Source organism: Gracilinanus agilis, chromosome 4 (assembly GCF_016433145.1).
Source record: "Gracilinanus agilis isolate LMUSP501 chromosome 4, AgileGrace, whole genome shotgun sequence".
In the NCBI taxonomy this organism is placed as follows: Eukaryota; Metazoa; Chordata; class Mammalia; order Didelphimorphia; family Didelphidae; genus Gracilinanus; species Gracilinanus agilis.
In genome coordinates, this window is record NC_058133.1 from 420867521 (window position 1) to 420889571 (window position 22051).

The following is a 22051-nucleotide window of genomic DNA, read 5'->3' on the forward strand; positions in this document are numbered from 1 at the left end:
AAAGAGCAAGGGCTAGGCAATAGGTGTTAAGTGACTTGCCCAGTGTCATACATTTAGGAAGTGTCTGAGGTCATATTTGAACCCAGGACCCTCCCGTCTCTAGCCTTAGCTCTCCATCCACACAGTCACTTTAGATAGAAAAAACTGCGCATGCCCCCTTTTTCATTTCTATTCACCAAGCCACCTAATAGCCCCCAAATTTAACTTTTTTTCAGCTTAGCAAGATGTTTCTTCCTAATTATATAAAACAGATTATCATATAAATATTGTGTCAACTCACTTTGCTAAGGCACCTATTCGATTATTCCTGTACCTACATGGCTATTGAAACAAGTCTTTGCATTCTGTTGTATCTTTTGCAGGAAGATAAAAATTAGACCACGATGAAGCACAAAAGAGAGAAACTGTGTGGCCTTTCATTTGCATAAGTTGAGAGTTTTTTTTTTTTACCACTTAAATTTTGCTTAATGAATCTGTAAAAGGTCAATGGGTTTTGTCAACTGTCTGAAAATAGAAGTTTACTTCAAGAGGTGGATATCTTTCTTGAAATGTGTGTGTAGACTGAAACATATCTTTATGTGGCATTTTAAAGTTCTTTGTAGGAGCTGCTGGGTGGCTCAGTGGATAGAGCTCTGGGCCTAGAAAAGGGACATCCTGGGTTCAAATGTGACCTCAGATACTTCTTAGCCATGTGACCCTGGGCAAGTCACTTAACCCCAGTTGCCTAGCCCTTACTGCTCTTCTGCCTTGGAAGTAATACTTAGTATTTATTCTAAGCAGAATGTATGGGCTATTAAAAAAAAATTCTTTTTAGTGAAACCTTTTATAGGTTGAACAAATCACATCCACAAACCAACCCATCCCCAATCAATAATTGCAAGTTTGGGTTTTTACACATGAGATCTATTTTTCCTTTCATTTCTTCTTAATGGAGCACACTTGTGTACTATATTATGGACTTTAGTGTATTTACATTGTGCATTCCCATCTATGCTACTTAGAAGACAATTTTTCTATATCATTTTGGAGTCTCACTTACTAGAAAGTTTTGCTTTTATAAAAAAAAAATTCAGATGGTTTGTAATTAAGGGAAAAGCTTCACACCTTGTTAAAATACAGCTGGATTCTCACAGCTGTCAGTCTGTCTATTCAGAAGCCATGTAACAAGCTGCTGTTTTACAACAGCTTTCTAAATGAAACAAACAGTGCCACACAGGCAACTGGCACATCGGTGGAGATACAAAAATCTGTTTGAAATTTTATTTTCAGAAAGCATTTTAAGGAAAAAAAGAACTTTCAAGTCTTCCATATTAATAAAGCTAAAGACATCAGAAAACAAATAACAGCTCCAGTATATACACACACATGCACACACACTCACACAAATACATAACTCTAACCATGATAATTAATCTTATTTAATCAGTACAGGATGCTAAAGGTGAAAGGGATACCTTTTCCCAAAGAAATCCAAGTATGCCATTTTGCATTTTAACTAATTAATTTATGTCTGCAAGAGGCAATTTTGTTAACCTCCCAACATTAATGAACAGAGTTACTAAATGGTTGTTATATTCTCTCCCTTTGGTAGAAATGTTTCTCTTTCAGATAACATTTTTGTCTCATCACTTATGACTTGGTTATCATATCAGTAGAGATACAGTTTCGAAAAATGTTACTTTTAAGAAAGCCTTCTGCCATTATAAATTATTTTCTTACATTTTAATCCTAGTCAGATACTATTTGTGATATACTAAGTATAACAAGAACAATAATAGCATTAAAATAGTGCTTTATAACTCTTAACTCATTTTGTCCTCAAAACAACTCTGGGATATAGGTGCTATTATTATCCCCATTTTATTGATGAAGAAACTGATTCAAGGGACTTTACCAATGTCAGATATCAAGGAAGTATCTGAAGCAACATTTGAATGTAGGTCTTTCAGACTCCATCCACATCTGTCCACCCTAAAACATTTATGTGTCTGTATCCATACTTTATATGGTATATAGAAATAGGGCCTGGACCTATGATTTCATTTTTATAGGGAATTCTAGGTAAAGTACTTCATCTACTAGTTCTGGTTGGCATCTTCTCATATTGCATATGAATTTTTGAATATAGGTATGTTTCCTTCCTCATATAAGCTCCATATTCTCACTGCCTGATACCAATCGGTGCTTCATAAATGCCTTTTGATTTATTGATTTCCTTGAATATGATTCTGAAATTCATATCTCCAGTCTCCACTCTTTGTCCAGCATTAGATCTGCTCTTCAAACCTCTTGGGAACTATTTCCCACAAAAATCTCAAACTGAACATGCTTAGAACTGAACTTATCCACTGTCCTTAAAAGTTGTTCTTCCTGATTTTCCAGTTATTAATATCATCATTTCTGGTCACAGAGACTTGTTAGTGAAGGACTAAAGAATAATTGTTCATATGTTTTAACATTTACAGCAGTGGTTCCCAAACTTTGTTGGCCTACCACCCCCTTTCTAGAAAAAATATTACTTAGCGTCCCCTGGAAATTTTGAAACTATTTATTGAACTCAGAATACAATGTAATACAAAAAAAGTGTGGCCATCACCACTCCCCTGGATCGCTGCAGCACCCACTTTGGGAATCACTGATTTACAGTTTGAAAAATGTTTTTCTTCCAACAATCCCTTTAGTCAGGGTTATAGAAGTATTATTTCTGTTTTACTGATTGAGGAAATTAAGTGATTCACTCTCACCTTAAAAATGATAGAGACAGGATCAAAACCTCAGTTTCCAGATGCTTAGTCTTCTATTCTCTCCCTCTTTTAAAAACTATTTAAATTTTATTATTTCTTTTAAACATTCTTTTCCTTTTAAATTCTTCATTCTCTCTCCCTTCCATACCCACTGAGAAAGCAAATAATATAATATCAATTATTCATGTGAAATCATGCAAAATCTATTTCTTTATTAGCCATGTTTCTTTTTAAAAAGTAAGAAAAATAAAGTGAAAAAATTATACTTCTATTTGCACTAAAAAATTTATCATTTCTCTCTATTTCTGTGTCTGTCTCTCTCATTTTTTCATCTTGAGTCCTTTGCAATTATTTTGGTTCAAAGTAATCAAGTCTTTTGTAGTTAATCATCATTATAATATTGTAGTTATCGTGAACAATGATCTCCAGGTTCTTCTCACTTCACATTGTATCTGTTTACATAAGTCTTTCAGTGTTTTGTTTTGGGTTTTTTGGAAGCCTCCATCACAATCCTGCTACTATTTGTTCAGCTATTTTCTGATTGATGAGTATCCCCACAATTCAAATTCTTTGTCACCACAAAAAAAAAAAAGTTACCATAAATGTTTTTATACAAATATCATTTTCCTTTTTCTCTGATCTCTTTAGAATACAGACCTCATAGGGACATTTTGTCAAAGGCTATGGACAGTTTTATAGCCTTTTGGACCTAGTTCCAGATTATTCTACAGAATGGTCTCACCAGTTCATTACTCTACCTATTACTATTAGAAGTTCATTAGTATATTTATTTTTCCTATTTGCACTTTTTCATGTGATTATATTTAGATTTGATTTCTTCTTCTGAAAACTGCCTGTATCCTTTGACCATTTATCAGTTGGGGAATGACTCTTATTTTTATAAAGTTGAGTCAGTTCTGTGTCCACTACAAATTTGAGAAATGAGTCCTTGGGAAACTTTCAGTAAAAATTTTTGATAATTCATTGTCTATGGTACCTTTTAGCATAACATAGTTTCCCTGATTATCTCTTTTGATTAGGTCTCTTTTGCTTTTGGCTTTGTCTGAAATCATGATTGCTACTCCAGCCTTTCTTTGGTTTAGCTTAAGCCTATTAGATGCTGCTCCAGCCCTTTATTTTAACTCTATGTGTGTTTCTCTGCTTCAAGTGTCTTGTAAACAAAATACTGTCATTCTGGTTTTCAATAAATTCTGCTTTCTGCTTCATTTATGGGTAAGCTCATCCCATTGTCTGTTGCCCTTTCTAATACTCAATGTAACTAAGAACTTGAAAGGCCAAATGTAAGAGCTGTTGCTAATGAAGTAATAAAATATAGTGCTGAAAGTTTTTTGCCAGTCAGCTTTAACTGAAATACCTTGGAAAACATTAGAACAAATGATTAGTTTGCTGACATTGAGAAGAACATACAGTTTTATGGAAAAGCAAATAATTTTCTATTACGGATCTTATTAATAAGGGAAAAGAAATACATATAACACATCTGAACTTGAGGAAAGCTTTTGATTCAGTTCTCCTTGAGTATTTCATTAATAGCCCATTTTGGTGCCTAACTGGAAGGATATAGGCTGAAATGAATGGTATGATAGGGGTTTGGAGAAGATCATTGTGGACTAGAGCAATTGGGTAACACTTCTTGCATAAAGTAGTGCTTGAGCTATGCTTTGGAAGATGAGATGGAAAAAAATTACAATATGAGTAAATATGTTCATGGTAGAAATAAGTAGGGTATATTGATGGACATTGAAAGAGAAAGAAATACGTGGGAGGCTTATAAAAGTCTTTTCCTAAGGAAGCAATTAATCCTTACAGTTTATTGTTCGAATTTCAAATTCAGTGAAATGTTGATTGAGAGTTAAAACTCCTCATATTCTTTTGTCCTCATCTTTAGTTCACTATGTATGAAAAGAATTTCCCTAGATTTCTGGGACAACCATTAGGTTTATACTAAACAACATGAAAGTTTGAGATTTGAGTCTACCTTGAGCCATTTTAGATGACCCTCTCCAATGTCAAGGGGGAATCTCCACATCTAGATTTCCAAGCAAGGACATTGGTTGAAGTTTGTCCTTTACACTTTCTCAAGTTGGAAGAATTATGCATCTCATTTAAGTTATCCCTAACTCAAGGTTCATATTTTATATGTCAAAGCTTTAAATCATCTCAATTTATACTTTTTTTTCTACACTCGTTTTCCTTATAGGTTTTATGACAGGCACACAAAGGAACCCTCAGATGTCTCAATATGGGCCTCAACAAACTGGACCATCCATGTCACCTCATCCTTCCCCTGGAGGACAGATACATCCTGGAATCAGTAGCTTTCAACAGAGTAACTCTAGTGGGGCTTATGGTCCTCAGATGAGCCAATATGGACCACAAGGTAAAAAATAAATAAATAAATAGTGTATATGTGTGTGTCTATATAGATAGATAGATAGAGAGAGAGAGAGAGAGAGAGAGAGAGAGAGAGAGAGAAATATGTATATATACATCTTTCATACACCCCCCCAAAAAAAACTAGTGATATAAAACTCCTAAATAATCTTACTTTTAAATGTCCTTTAGAAATATCATATTTTCTTTAAAATACTTACTTTTATATTAAAATTATGGAAATATAAGATCTTTCAGTGATCTAAAATTAAGTGTTTAATAGCAAAGAGAGCAGAAATTATTTTAGATTGATCCTCACAAAACTTCTGTTTAGCATCCCATACATATCATAGATTCAGAATTAAAAGGGACCTCAGAGATCACATAGTTCAAACCTCCCATTTTACATATGAACAAACAATCGTCCAAGGTCATTGAGTGATTTTCTTGAGGAATCTGGGTTTGATTTCTTGTGTTCCTACCTGGGTGATCTCAGGTAATTCATTTCATTTTTTTTGGAGTCTCACTTACCTCATCTATAAGATGAAAAAAAGTACATGAGATGATTCCTAAGGTCATTTAACACCCCAAATCCTGTTCAATCCCAATTTTGAGTCCTACAAATCTAATCATTTTATCTGGATAAAATGGAGTCTGCTTTATCCATAAGGTTAGGCACAATGGCAGAAACCTTGTAATTTTTTTTAATATGCTCATATCTGATTATAAGAATAATAAGTAATACTGCAGAAAGGTATTATAATCATATTAAAATTTTAACTAACATATTAGAAAACCAATAATTTTCTTTTCTTGAGTTTCAAAGTTCTTCCTATCTTTTTTAAAGAAAGTATCTATTGAATTTCCTTTCATAAGTCATGAAAAGCTGCTTAAGAAAAATTTCCTGGTGGGACAAACGCATTCAAGTATTATTTTAAAAGAGCTACTCAGTGCTAATAGATGTTGGTATATATTTCCCTGCCATCATGAAGAAATGATGATAGTTAAGCTGGGAGTTAGAACTCTAAATTGGATTATCAACAGACTCCCTGATATTTTGTTTCAGAACCTTTCCCCTCAGCTAACTTAAAAGAATTTTCTTTGAAAACTCACAGCCTGTCCTTTGTACCTCTCTTGCCACACATAATGCCTTCTACCTTGCATTATGGTTCTATAGTACATGCTTTACCTTACCTACTAGATTGTAAACTTCTCCAGTGCAGGGGAATGGGTCTGTTTCATCTTTGTGTTTCCCATAATATGCCTTGAGTGTGGTAGGTTTTATGTTGGTTGAATGACTGAAATTAATAAACTTGGCTATTCCTTACTTAACAATTTTTACAGGTCATTGATTCCCTCTCCTCCATTTGGACTATAAATTCCCACATTTTTATGTGTTATGAAGGAGTCTGTAAAGTTTATAACAGTATAGAAGATCATATTACTCTAAGATCATTTCTTTTTCACAGATTTTTTTAAAGGTATGTGCCCTATTTTTATCTGTTTAATCAGCTCCTCTTCCCATTGGAGCGGATTATTTATATTCTGTCCAACAGGTCCCTTGCCAGAATCTCTAAAAACATGCTGTTCCCCAATATCTCCCCAAAGTAGTCTTCCAACTTTTTTTTGAGTACCTGAAATGACAAGGAACTCACTACTTCATAGAGCGTTCCTATTTCATTTCTTATTCCCTCAACTTCAGTGTCCTTCTTCTCCCCCCCCCTCCCCCCAGCTCTTTTCTCCAGGCTAAATATCTCCTTTAAATGATTTTTTAAACCCTTTTTAAAAACCCAATACTAAGTATCAATTCCAAGACAGAAGAACGGTAAGGACTATACAGTTAGAGTTAAGTTGTACAAAAGGTTGTGCCTAGGACCACATGACTAGGCAGTGTCTGAGGTCAGATTTGAACCCAGGACATCTCATCTCCAGGCTTGCCTCTCTGTCTGAGCCACTAGCTGCCCATCTTCAAATGGTTCCTGAAGGACATGATTTCAAATATATTTGTTATCCTGGCTACTCTAGTAATCTATGTCTGTCTTCAAAATTTTTGGTACTCAGAACCGAATCAAGTAATCTGGTGATCTTGCCTGTTACTGGACTATCTTCTATCTTACCTTGCCACTCTACTTCTACTCCTGAAGCCACAGATAATTTAATTTAGCCTTTTCAAAAACTTAGTCAAACTATTGACATCTAACCTAAAAATTTTCAAAAACCGTCAACCTTTCTTCATGTGAATTACAATTTTCTCCATCTTAGCCTTTATAATCAATTTTTTTAAAGTACAGGATCTGTTTAGATCCTTTTGTATGCCAGTTTTTTTCTGCCAATTCTGTTGGCTATCCCTTCCAGCTTTTTGTTACCCACAGATATTAAAAGAATGCCATCTCTGCCTTTATTCAAATCATTTACAAAAATGTTGAACTGCATATTGGACACTTTTCACCTTAGTGAATTTAGGCTATTATGATAACAGTGCACGAGCAAAGTAATTTATTAAATGTTGCTGTAGACCAGAACACGTATAGAAATTCCCCTAATTTGCTTTTAGCAAATAGTAGGAGTTAGTCCCTTTTGTTTAGTCAGCTTTTATTTTTATTAGTGGAATCTACTTTTGGGGTCTAAAGATTTCCAGTTGATTTGACTCCAAAAAAATAATAGGTCTGTCGACTAATATCAGTCACTCATTCTAAATAACTTCCTGAAGATGATGTAACTGTAAAATTCATGATTGGGGAATGCCAAAATAGGTTGCTTGCCATTTTTAAAAGTCACAGATGTTGTTAAACACTTTTATTGACCATTAACTTATTAAACACTGATGTAGCATATTAATGAATGAATGAAAACCTCTATTATGCACTTATTGTGTGCTAAGCCCTTGGGACACAAGTATAAAAATGAGAGTCCCTGTTCTCCAGGGGTCTGTGCTCTAAATGTCAAAGGGACAACACATAAAAGAAATTCCCACTTCTAGGCAGATCTAAAAGGTCTAGGTCATGGTTCCCAAACTTTTTTGGCCTACCACCCCCTTTCCAGAAAAAACTAATTTTTAAAAAATTTTAATAGCAATTAATAGGAAAGATAAATGCATCTGTTGCCATCACCGCTTCCTGAATCGCTGCAGCAACCACCAGGGGGCAGTGGCGCCCACTTTGGGAATCACTGGTCTAGATGTTCTAAGGATATAGTTGTGGGCTGAGTGGTAAGGTCCAGGGGTTCCTTAGATGACTTCAATATATCTGTGTTGGGAATCCATGGAATATAGGGACAAGGAAGATAGTAGGGAACATGGCACCAGTAGCTCTTCTTCTCCCTGGAAGGACTAGAGTTGGTGATTCCCATCTCAGCCAAGTAAGCAGTGGAGCAGCAATCTTGCATGAGTTTTGCAGAAAGCATTGAGGGAAGAAGGAACCCTCCACGGGAGTAAGTGCTTTCACCTCCTGACAGGCCACCCAAGTGGGGTTCTTAAGTATTTCATGGGTTCAAGCTAAATATTATCACAAGAGGTTAATTATTTAATTTTTCTCCCCTTCATGGTATACAATAATAGGATCTCAGAGTTAGAAGTGACCTCAGAAGGTACCTAACCCAACTCCTCCCTGCAGAAAAACTTCCTTTGCAGTATCCAGAATAAGTAATATTTTTAAACTTTCCCTAGGATGGGCTTTGTGCTAAGAAAAAAGAGAGTCCCTGCCCTCTTGGGGTGGGTGGGTGTGGGACACCTTATCTTCTAATGAGAGAAGACAACCCAGAAAAGGAAACTGAAAGGGGAGAAAAATAAGGAATGGTACTGACTTCTTTGGCCTAAAATCCAGATTCCTGCTATGTAACTTTCTCCAGCCCAGTTTAGCTATCTTCCCACTCATCAGTGTCCTTCCTAAAAAATGAGTCACACCAAACCAAACCTAATCCAGCTGATGTCAACTGATGGGAAAGGGCTGTATTGGAACAATAACATCCCTTTTCTTGCATTATTCTTCCATTAAGACATCTGAGTTTGCATTAGCTTTTTTGGCTGCCATCTCTTACTGTCACATCAGACTAGGTCACCCAGTGGATAGAGCACCAGGCATAGAGTCAGAAAGACCCGCTGTTGTGCTTCAGATGCTTACTGTGACCCTGGAGACGTCACCACCCCTCTCTGGGTCGCTTTTCCCGTCTGAAAAAGACGGAGATGATATTTACATCTTCACAGGCTCATTGTGAGCCTCAGGTGAAATAAGGTACCATGTGAAGCCCTGACCAGCCTTCAAGAACTTCATAAATATGAGCCATTGGTATTATTATCATTATTCCATGAACACCGCCTGGTCTTTTTTCATGGAAAATGTTATTTAGCCAAATTCGTCACCCATTTCATTATAAAATTGGTATTTCAGCTTATATTTTTAATTTGCATGTTAATTAATTTAATAAAATTTATTTAATAATATAACTTAATATTTAATTAATTCAACTGTAAATCTAGGATTTTGTATTTATCTCTATTTAATTTCATCTTGTTAGATTCTGCCTATCTAGCCCACTGGGATTTTTTGGGTATCCTAATTCTGTTTAATACTCTGAGCCTGTGAACCAACATGTTAGCAGTCCTTGCAAGTTTCTCAGCCTTTGAAGAAGTTGTAAGCATTCCATTTATGTCTTTAAGTAACTGACCAAAATGTAGATTAGAACAGGACCAAGGACAGATAGTCCCAATTGGTATTGCTGCATCATTCAGCACTCCTGGAGGCCTCTTCATCTGGTTTCAAATCCACATGCTTGTACCTTCTTCACCTAGATCACATATTTCCACTTACATACAAGGTGGACCTGATGATTAATGATTTTTGCCTATAATTCTTTATCCTTCAACAATAATTCTCACATCACTGTGATGTAAGTGCTCTGGCTCTTTTTTCCCCTTATTACATTGCATAAGGGGCAGACGACCAGTAAGTGTCAAATGCAGGAATTGAACTCAATTTTCTCTTTACTCTCAAGTCCAGAAACTTTCCACTTTACCATGTTCCTTCTTGATGTGGAATGCCATGAAATCAAATACCTTTAGTGTACACTGGCTCAAGCCATCCCCCAAGGTACCGTTCTTCTAAAACTGGTAAAAGTAAATGAGATTACATTCCTGACCTCATATGTTCTTTTTTTTTTTTAAACCCTTGCCTTCTGCCTTAGAATCAATCCTATATATTAGTTCTAGGGCAGAAGAGTGATAAGGATTAGGCAAAGGGGCTTAAGTGACTTGCACTTAAGGGTCACACAGCTAGGAAATCTGAGGACAGTTTTGAACCTACAACCTCCCATCTATGAGCCTGGCTCTCTTTCCACTGAGTTATCTAGCTGCCTGCTGTGACATATTCTTAATAAAACCAAAATTGACTCATGCTGATCTCAGGTTCTCTTCCTAAAACCTTTAAGCCATCCTGTAAAGTCAGGGAGACCTGAATTCAAACATGCCCTCAGATACTTATTAATAACTGTGTGGCCCTGGGCAAGTTACCTAACCTCTTTTTGCCTCTTTTTTTCCTCAACTGTTAAATAGGGTGATAATGATAATACCTTCCAACTTTATTGTGAGGATCAAATAAGATAACCATTTATAAAGGATTTTGCATAATGCTTAGCCTGTAGTAACTGCTATTTCCCTTCCCCTAAAAATTATTTTTATTAAAATGACAGTACTGGAATTTTTTAGGAATTAAAGCCTAAAATTTGAATCAACACATTTTCTTTCCCTTTTGGAAATGAGTATTCTTTATCTTAGTGCCTTCTTCCAAGACTCATTTATTTTTTATGAATTCATCAATGGTGACTCAACAGTTTCATCCATAATTCTTTCAGTGTCCTGTGATATAGTTCCTGCAAACCTAGTGACTCAGATTCGTTGGTAGTACCTGAGAGCATTCTTAGTAACTCTTCTTACTATCAACTCCTTTTGTTAACTGTGTTTGTTCCTAGCCAAAAGTTGATTCTCTTCTTTTCAAGGAAAACAAAAACAAAGCAAGAATTGAATGATTCTATTCCCCCATCCCCAGGAACTATTGACTTTTTATCTTCTTCTTGGCCTCAACATAATTTTTTTTTAAACCCTTGTACTTCGGTGTATTGTCTCATAGGTGGAAGATTGGTAAGGGTGGGCAATGGGGGTCAAGTGACTTGCCCAGGGTCACACAGCTGGGAAGTGGCTGAGGCCGGGTTTGAACCTAGGACCTCCTGTCTCTAGGCCTGACTCTCACTCCACTGAGCTACCCAGCTGCCCCCTCAACATAATTTTTTTAATAAACATCATTTGTCCTTTTTGTTGTTCTTAGCATTCATCACCATCTTCAGTCCCCTCTAAGTATCAGTGCTCCTAATCTGGCACTAATAGTGCTAAGCCATTAAGATCCATCTTCATTTTTTTCCCTGTTTTGCCTTCCATATATGTTTTGTTGTTTGTTTGTTTTTTTACGTTATACCATACAAAAATCCTGTGCAAATAGAGAAATTTCTAGTCCTCATCTTAGACATCCTTACATACTCATTAGGAGCCTGTCCCCATACCTTCAACCCAGAAGGCATTCATATCTTGATTTGTGTGCCAGACATTATGCCAAGCATGGAGGATTCAATTCAAAAGAAAAAACAGTCCCTGGCTTCAAGAAATTTATATTTTTATTGAGGAGGCAACATATATCTATATTTAGATAGAGAGATAATGGATAGATGGATAGAGAAATAGATGATGATATGTGTATATATGTAAAAAATTGGGGCATAGGTAATAACCTAGTAAATGGAAAGTCACCTTAGAAAGGAGCTAATAGCTTCTATAGGAGAGGTGGCACTTTTTCTTTGCTTTTCAGTTATTTTTCAGTTGTATCTAACTCTTCATGATCCCATTTGGGGTTTTCTTGGCAGAGATACTGGAATGAGTTGCCATTTCCTTTTTTCAGTCACTTTATAGATGAGAAAACTGAGGTGAACAGGGTTAAGTGACTTGCTCACAGTTATACAGAGTATGAGGCCAGTTCTGAATTCAGGATGATGAATATTCCTGACCTACTCCCAGCATTATCCACTGAGTCACCTTGCTGCCCCCGGGTGACACTTTAACTGAGTTTTTCTTTTGTTTTAAATGAGTCTTAAAGGAAGCCATTCTAAGAGGTAGGGTCGAGAAAAGAAAGCATTCTAGAAATGGGGAACAGCCAATATAATGTATGGACACGAGGGATAGAATATTGTGCATCAGGAATAAAAAGCCTGAGAGTGACTTTTAAAAACTAGAAATATAGAAAAGATCTGCATTGTGAAGAGCTTTAAATGACAAATAGAAGAGTTTATGTTTAATCTCAGTAGCCATAGGCAGCCACTGGAGTTCATAAAATAGGAGGGAAGGAGAACCAAGGTGGTCAAACTTGTATTTTATTGTGGAGAATGAATTGGAATTGGAGGCAGGAATTCCAGTTAGAAGGCAAAAAGCAGTAAGAATTGGAATTAGGGTAGTGGCTGTGTGAGTGGTAAGAAGGGAATGTATGTAAGAGTTCCTGTGGAGGAATAAATTACGAGATTTAGCAACTGCTTTGACATGTGGAGTGAATGAGTTCAGGGTGACACTGAAATTGGGAATCTGGGTGACTCAAAGGAACATGGTGCCCATGACAGTAATATAGAAACTCAGAAGCAGGGCTAGGGGGGGTTAGATTTTGAGCAGAAGATAATGAGAACTGTTCTTGATATATTACATTTGAGATGCCTGTGCAACACCCAGTTCTGAGTCTCCAGAATGTGACTAGTGTCTTGGGATGGAGACACTAGGTCTTCCATCAGTGGGTCTCTGAGTCATTTACAACGAGATGATAACTGAACCTACGGGAGCTGGTAAAATGACCAAGTAAGAGTCCAGAGACTAAAGAGGAGAGAGCCTAGGACAGAGTCTTGTGAAATACACATTTTGTTTTGTTTGTTTTTAAAATCAAGATGTGGTTGAACATCCATCTAGTGAAATTAGGAATGAATGATCCAATAAACAGGAGAACCAATAAAGAAAAGTCATATAAAAAACAAAAACAAAAAAGACAGCAGCAAATGCTACAGTGGGTTTAAGAAGAATGAGGATTCCAGAGAGGCAATTAAAATGTAACTGAAGAAAGCAGTTTCATGTTTAATGTTGAGGTCAGAGGCCAGATTTCAGAAAATTTAGGAAAAGAGTAAGAGATGTGGCATTACTGATTGTAGGTGTCTTTTTTCAAAGAGTTTAGCTGAGAAGGGTAAGAGAAATATAAGCAAAAGTAGGTGGCCCTGCCAAAATATTTTGGGAGGCTTTTTTGATGGAGATCCAAGAGTACACATAGGCTGGCTTTAGCAAACAAAAAGGCCACTTCATCATCAGAACTGAAGGAAGAAATAGTAGTGGTCAGGAGGTGATTTCAGAGAGATTTGAGATGATGAGGAAGGAAGAATACCATTAAAAAAAATAAGGACTATAGTGTTTAGAGTGCTAGACCTAAGGCTGCAGGACCTGCATTAAACCTGTTATCAAGCACTTTTGAGTTGTGTGATCCTGGACAAGTCACTTAACCCCTAACCCTTGCTTAGTCCCTGTCATCCTTCTGTCCTAGAACTGATACTAAAAAGGTACGGCTTTTTTCAAAATAAAGAAATATGGAAAAGGCCTCCCCAGGGAGAGTCTGGGTGGCATGTAAGGTGGCTTGAGAAACAAGTGCGAAAATGAATGGATTGAAGAGTGATAAGATTGTCTAGTTGTAGTGAGACCCTAGTGGAGATTAAAAAGCATTATTGTGGACCCTTGTGGGGATTGGCAAGAACAATAATGTGGCCATCCCTCTGTGTAAGGAAGATTCTTAAGATCAAAGTGTATGCAGAAAGGGACCTTGGGGCCATCTAGTCCACACCCCTTCATCTTATAAATGAGTTAATTGAAACCCAGGCAAGGAAAATTATTCAGCTAAGATTGTATCAGTAATATTATATATGTGGTATGAATGTGAATCCACTTGCTCCAGTGTAGTTGCTCTTTGCCCCGTACCACATTCTTCCTACGTGGTTGTAGAAGTTGAGTAGAAATAATGAATAAATGGAAAAATTGGGAATTTGAGGTTTAAAATAAACCTATGAGTATGTATATTGAAATTCTCTAGTAGGTGAGCCAAAATTGCTCTAGTCAAAAGAGGAAATAGAAAAGTCCCCTTTCCTTTTCCTGGTAAGTCTTTTCCTTATTCTCATATACATGTGTAAAACTGGTGGCTCAAGGCTTAAAATAAGCTTTTGATTTTTGGAGAGGGCAAGGAAGGATAATGTTCTGAGTTTGAGTAGATAATAGGTACCAATATCTAGACTGGATAATTAATCTGGATTGCCTGAAACTCAAAAAGAAAAAAAAATAGAGAAGAAGAGGTAACTGAGTTGTGATAGAATAGAAAAAGAGGCTGAAAATAATAATGGGGTACAAGGAATATTCAAATTCTCATGACGCAACCTCAGAATTGATGGAAGACAAGGATGGATGCAGGAACACAGATGTAAAAATGTATCCAGTACTGAAAAGAGTAGTCATAGATTCAGTGTCATCTGAAGAGAGCCTGGTCTCAGTACCAGAAATTGGAAGGAGAAAAAGGCAAAACAGGGTAAAAGAAATTCCTTATTCATAGAGTGGGTATATGTGGATTGGCACATGGGGTGGGCCTTGGGAGAAAGATTGAAATGTAGGAATAAGAGAGGATGTGGTTGGAAGGAGAGCAGAGATCTTTGACAGTTGGGACTTCAATATCACAGAAATGAAGAAAGGATAGGGTAGGAGTATGCCTACCATTAGAAAATGAGTCTGAGCAGAGTAATAGTGAGGTCCCCTAATGAAGGCTGGTATTTAGAAGATTGCGGTTTAACCCTTCAGGTCTCAAGACAGCCCACAATGGTCAGACTTTTTACACTCGTGTCCTGCTCTGTTCTAGGAGACATATGAAAGACCTTTGGGAAGACCTCAGCAGTTATGGTTTGTCCCAAGGTCAATTGGAGCAAGCCCCCACCTAATCCTGGGCTCTCTGTTGCCTGGAAATGGCATGTCTAGCCTTAGCAGGGCCTGGCTAAGCTGTAGTTCTCAGGGGGGTCAGGGAAGTCTGGTAGGAGGCAGCAAACATTTGGTCTCAGCATCCTAAATTGAATTGGAAATAAACATTGAGGCATCAGGAAGTCTGGCCAGGAGGCAAAAGTGGTATGCCTGCCTCACTTTTCCACCATCCCCAACAAGATCCTGGTAGTATTGTGGCCTTTAGGTTGGTCTGAAAGCCTCTCCATTGAGGATGAGTTAATCTGCCCATCTCAGTCCAGTTGTGGCTCTTAGGCACCCTGAAGCCCAAATTGCAAGGTGGCACAGGGCCAGAAAGATCTCAACACATCATCATGGCTTTATAAAACACAGATCGTATTCTTCCAAAATCAGGCAAATTCATTAAGTTTAGAGTAATGCGAATCCATAGCTAATTTAAAATTTCTGATAATGGTAACCCTTCAAAGTTTATTCAGCATATTATTGAGTGAAGTGAGATTGATCGCTTAATTTTTCTTCCCTAAAATTATGATAGTGATTTTGCTAGAAATTTCAGATTCAATATCTTCCATTTAGTGCCTAAATTTAATTCCAGGTGGGTTGGAATTTAAAATCAATTGGTCATAGAGATAAAGTGGGCAAAGAGTTCATATGCTCATGTTCCAAAAGCGACTATGCCAGGCTGTACCCACTTGAAAAGTGTGGGCTCTCGGACTTGGCTGCCTGACATGTCCAGCTGATGTAGGCTGGCCCAGCATCTGCTGCATTCATTGTGTTTAATGCTGGATCCATCTGTTTTCTGTCAAAGCTATTGCCAACAAATTACTGATCTATTAGAGAAACATGGAAATAAGATTGTACTTCTCATTCCTGGCTTTTTGTCTCATATTTGCTTTGGCTTTTATAGAACCTTACATTTTTTGCTATGTATGAGTGCGTGTATGTGTGTATACATAAGCCTGAGAAATACGTCATAACTGGTAGATTGTATTGAATTATTAGCTTAACAAAAATTAGTTTCATAAAATGAAAGAGAACTAGAAAGCTTCTCCTACTTCCCTCTCTCCCTGGCCCTCCCCGAAATCAAAAGCTCGTTTTAAGCCTCAAGCAACCTGTTTTACCCAGGTATATGAGAATAAGGAAAAGTCTACCAATTTCAAGGAAAAGGAAAGAGGGGGATTTTCTGTTTCTGCTTCTGAATAGAGGCCTCTGTAATTATAACTTATTTCCTTGACATGTACTGCTGAAAGCCAAATCATGAACCCCGACTGATTGAAGGAGGAAAATAGAGATTGGGTGCGCAGTATAATCTGTGTGTGTATGCATGTATATGTGGGTGTGTATAGTTATTATAGTCAAACACATACTCCACCCCATTACAGTATGCTTTCTAGTATCCAGCAAAGAGCAGCTGCTGAATTAAACAGAGCTATTGAATCTGAGTTCTTCCCTATGTAGCTACATCATTTGGACTGAAAAAGATTGTAATAGAAAAAGATACAGGCTAACCTATGAATCTCTGTCATTTTTTTTTCCTCCTTTGTGTTCATAGAGTCACTGATTGCCAAATAAAGATGAGGTGTACGAGAACACAGACTAATTCAAGAGACCTCCTTCTCTGTTATCCCATATTGCAGGAATATTCTCTGCAACAACAACGCATAAATGTTGGGTTTCTAAAACAAGATTAAAGTGTTATTTCATTTCCTTTCAAAGCAAAGGGCACATGTGTTTTCACTGAGGAAGGTTTCTAACCAAATGAGACAGTTATGAGGATTTGGGGAAGAAGGGTGGAAACCAGCTACAAAGTAACAGCATGCATGTATGAATTAATTATGTGTGCATTCAAACAATGAATTAGTTTATTTTTAATAAAAGCAAAAGTGAAGAAGGAGTTCTATATTGCTACTGCTGATTATAAGAGAGTGAGGGGATGGGAGGTAATAGAGGAGGGAAAAAGAAAGAAAAGATGGCTTTTTCTTGCTCACAGAAGAAAGCTATGATGTCTCTTTATTTAAATAAACATGGGAATATGAGTAGAAGCCAGCATATTCCACTCTCCACATTTCTCTCTGGATAAGGATTAGAGCACTCTTTCTATTAAATTGAGTGTGATGGTAATTTTTTTTCCAAAAGACTAAAACTCATATAAGTTGCATAACTTGACTTTCATAAAATTCTTTTAAAAATACCCTGCCATCAGAATGTCTTTAGAAAAATACAAAACATAAAAATACTAAATACAGGTATCCCTTCCACATTGTGACTTTTCCCATCACAGTTTTGATATGTTGCATTTGTGGCTTAAGAAATTAAATGAGAATTTCAGGAAAGTTTTGTGGAAGCCACAGATGACAAAGAAAAAGTTCAGACATTTTTACACAGATTTTCCAGATCTCAGGACATTGCCCCCCTAATCCCCTTGACGTGGAAGGGCCACCTGTACCTGTAAGTGATGGTGGACTATAGCGATGGAAGGAATTGGGATTGGCTTCTTTTGGGAAGTTTCACTGAAGTTGAAGGTGGAAGGCTTCTCATTCATGGAGAATAGACTATACAAAGTCATAGACACCACAGAGGCAGAACAGTATATGAGAGGGACAGCAATCCATCTTGGCCAGACTTGGCTGCATGAAGAAGAGTTTTCTATAATAATCCTGGAAATATAGGCCCCAGCCAGACCACGAAGGGCATTAAATACCCAAAGAAGTTTGTGTTTTACCCCAGAAGCAATTGGGAGCCACTTAATTAAGGGAGTAACATGGTCAAACCAATGATTTATTTTATCAGAGAGCTGAGAATGCATTAATTTGCTGATGAAAGGAGTCCTTTTAGGAAGACCAACAGTACAATTGAAATATGATAAGGCCCTGAGATAATGGTTTTTTTCTCCTTGCCTCTTGAGCAATCTGAAAGTTGTCAGGATTACAACCACAGTGAGTTAAAAAGACACAAAATTGTTATGGTTTCCCAAAAAGTCAGTTTTAAATATTCGCAACTTGTATTATAGCTGTGGTGCCTGAGAATTTCTAAAAGGACTTTCTCAGTAGGGCCCTCAGGTGCCAAAATGGATGATAGTCCCATGTCCCAAGTCCCAAGCTGATTCTGGATATAGGCAAACCTTCCTATCTCAGAGGATTCAAGTACTAAATGATAAACCATTCTGCTAGTCACTTTATAGACCTGAGTGACCTTGGAATTTTGAAGGACATCGAGCTCCCGCAGGACTTTCTCATTTCTACTTTGCTGTCCCAAAGCAGTTTGTGACGTGTTTCTTTTAGAGTCTCAGATATGGGGTTTTGAGTTATCATAGAAGGGCACAGAAATTCCTGTTGTCCCAAATTACCACTCAGCCTAAGGTTTCTTATGGCTTCCTTAGAGAAATAGGTCACTCAGTGGACAGAGCCCTGGACTTGTGGTCAGGAAGGCTCAAATTTGAATCCTGCCTCAGATAGTAGCTTTATGACACTTGGCAAATCATTTGGCCTCTCAGACTTGTTTTTTTCCATAAAGTAAGAATAATAATAACAGATATTAATAATAACACACGTATGGTGGTAAAGATCAAGATAGCATATGTAAAGTGCTTTGTAATCCTTAAAGCATCACGTAAGTTCTAGCTATTATTATAATATCATTATCATGGTTCTTTAATTTATCAGTTATCATTGTCTCTATTGGAGATAGTTTACTTATTACATCTTTTTTATCTGTAGAATTTATTTTCTCCCTTATATCTGAAGTCTGTTAGGCCTATTCTTTAATTCCCAATTTTCTTTTTTTAATCTGCCTCACACTGAATATACTAGAATGAGATGAATACATAAGAGATGATAGAATTCTGGAGTTAGGAGTAATCTCTAGCTATAAGGTTCAGGGATAGAGGTGGTACCTCAGCAAGGACAGGAAGGACTACAGTAGGTTAAAATGTGGAAAATATACTTTTCAATCATAGAAGAGGAATTACAGAAATACTAAGTCAGTGATTCTAGAGATATAAAGAAATATATCTAAAAATAAATAGATATAAAATATATAATAAATATACATTATACATAATATATAAACTATAATATGAAGATATAAAAAATAAAGAAATAAAGAAAACATGAAGAGATCAGGTAGTTGAGAACTTGTCTTCAGTTATAAATGGTGTAGGTCAATTTAGAAAAATCTTCAAAAATCACTAGGTTTCAAAATTAAGGCAAATGAAGATTTTTAAGGATACAAAATTTTCCTAACTGCAAGACCCTGAGCAAGTTACTTAACTCTGTTTGCCAAGCCCTTGCCCTTCTGAATTAGAATTGTTACTAGGACAAAAAGTAAGGATTAAAGGGTTTTGGGAAAAAGGATATAAAATTGAATTCAGTGACTTAAAATATTTTCTGAGATGTTCCATTATTAAGTACTCAGGTGTTTATGGAAGTAATAAATCTTCTATTGGTATAAAAAGCCAAAATAGTGATAAAATATTATGATTATTGTCTTCTTTATTTACATGAATTAAGTATATATATGCTAAATATATTTATTGTACATTTGTACATTTAAAAGATAATAGTATTCTACAGAGTTATGTGCATCTAGAAAATCCTAAAAATGACATTAATAATTTCTAAGGTCTCTTCCTACCTTTACACTCTGTGACAGTAGCATTAAATAGAAATGGTCCCTCAGAATTGTACATTAGAATCCCTTGGGGCCATATATTTACTTAGAAAACCACATTATCTGTGTTTAGTTAGCTACTTAAATATTTTCAGATTCATTTTAATGTAGCTTTGGGCAGGTGAGTCTCTTGTCCATGCTCTACCTAAAACTGACCATATTACCCTTGGATTTAACCTTGGGGTCCAATTTCTTTCTCCATAAAAAGTTACTAATTTTGTCCAGCATCTTCATTGGGTTGTCATCAGGCCCAGTTGAGAAGGTATGCATAGTAAATATACTTGGAAATATTTAAAAGTATAAATAGAAGATACACTATTACCTTGCAGGATTGATTTTTTTTTTTTAGCAGCTTTTTGTTAGGTGTAGTTAAAAACCACTTCCATCCCTAAGTGTGTACTATTTTTTTAAACAAACAAAAAACCACCACTAGATATGTATCCACATCCCCTCATAGTCCATGAAAGTAGTATACCAGATTAATCTCATTCCTTTAAAAACATCGTTGTGTTTCCCCATGACTTTGTCATTTCCTATGTCTAGAGTGTGTCTCCCTTTGTTGGATTTCAATGTCAACTTGAAAGCTTGCCTCAAGTACCACCTCCTTCAAGAAGCCTTCTCTGATGCCCTCAGTTGATAAGAGCCTTTCCCCTTTCAGACCGCACTATACAATTCATTCTGGCCCTCTCTAGTTAAATTATTATGTATTACAGTGAGTGGGTTCAATAGCATAGTTTGCAAGGGCTAGCTTTAGAAAATGGAAAAGATGCATCTTCTTTTGACATGAGAGGCATAGAGAACAGATGGAGATCAGAAAAACTCGTGAGGTGGAAGAGGAGGGAAATTAAGAGTACTTTTTATGTCAGATGGTCTCAGTGTTCTCAGTAATTATTAAGCAAAATCATCTTCAAGGTAGATTGGAATTGGGGGTTTGGAGAGAGTACATGTCGTTTAGAGAGGCAGCTGAGAAAAATGCGATAGGAAGTCAACAAGCAGTGAGCTGCAAGATACATAAATGCAGTGAGGGATAAACAGGGTGAGAGAACATGCATTTTTTTAATAGGGTCAAATAAGCCCAGTTTGGTGATGTTTAATCTAACAGTGTACAGCAATCCAGGAGTAGAGAAAGGGATCAATGAAGTTTCCCCAGAGTTTGGGATTGACAGAGTTGACGATAAAGGATAAAGGGATACTAGGGATCATTAAAATAATTGAAAATGAAATCCAAAATGGTTAGGAAGGGAACTGAACCAGGACAGAGCATTTTAACATGTGGTCCATGAAGTTGGGTGGATATGTAGATTTTAAAAAATATTTTGATAATTATTTCAGTAAAATTGTTTTTTTATTTTACTCCCAAGAATTTTATTTTATGCATGCAAAAATATTGTTTTGAGAAAAGTTCCATCAGTTTCACCCGCCTGCCAAAGTTACCCATGACATAAATAAGGTCAAGAAGCCCTCATTTAAGGGAAGAGCAGAAAGCTGGGTTTGATTTAAGGCTACATGTGGTCAAGGTTTTCTCTCCAAATGTTTTTGTTTTTTTTTTTTTTTTTTTTTTCAGTTTTCAGAAGAAACAGATGATAGATACATACATAGATTTGTACTTATATATGTGCTACATGTAAAGATGTTTTATATATATGCATCCCTTTGTATAGTTTCTCGGCATACAAACCTGTGCACACACATGTGAAAAATGTTGGGGCTTTTTCTGGTTCTAATGAAGCTACACAATAACTCCTTTTGAGTAGTTGTCTAACCTTGGCTGGTATTGTAGTCTTGGATGGGAATCACTGTCCTGCTCCAATTTTTTTTTAAATGCCATGATTGATGTTTATTGGGCCCTGAGTACAGAAGTAATGCTTTTAATCCAACCAGGGTTCCTTATGAGTAAAAAGGACCCTTAGAAAAAGGCAGCCCTCAGTGATTAGGACAGCTCAAATGAGTTTTTTTTACTAACTTTGATGTGATATTGCACATACTTTTGTCCATCTTTTTCTGCAATCCCAGAAGGCAGGAATAGATATGAATTTATAGAAGTATGATTTTGCCACATCACTGAATGTAGGTGGTAACTATTCCTTCCCACAAGCCTGTTTTTTATTCTCTAAGCTCTTGCTTTTTAAATACTCATTATTCTTCTGATAACAGAAGGGAGATATATATATATATATATATATATATATATATATAT

The 22051-nt window shown here is 36.4% G+C and overlaps 1 protein-coding gene across 1 annotated transcript in view; it reads left to right on the forward strand.

The window, feature by feature from the left end:
- The window catches only part of ARID1B (AT-rich interaction domain 1B), a 571310-nt gene that overhangs the window by 476872 nt on the left and 72387 nt on the right, over window positions 1-22051 (forward strand). Inside the window, exon 10 of the mRNA XM_044671750.1 lies at window positions 4966-5145. Within this exon, the coding sequence (XP_044527685.1) occupies window positions 4966-5145 (180 nt within the window). The remainder of the gene's footprint in view (window positions 1-4965; window positions 5146-22051) is intronic.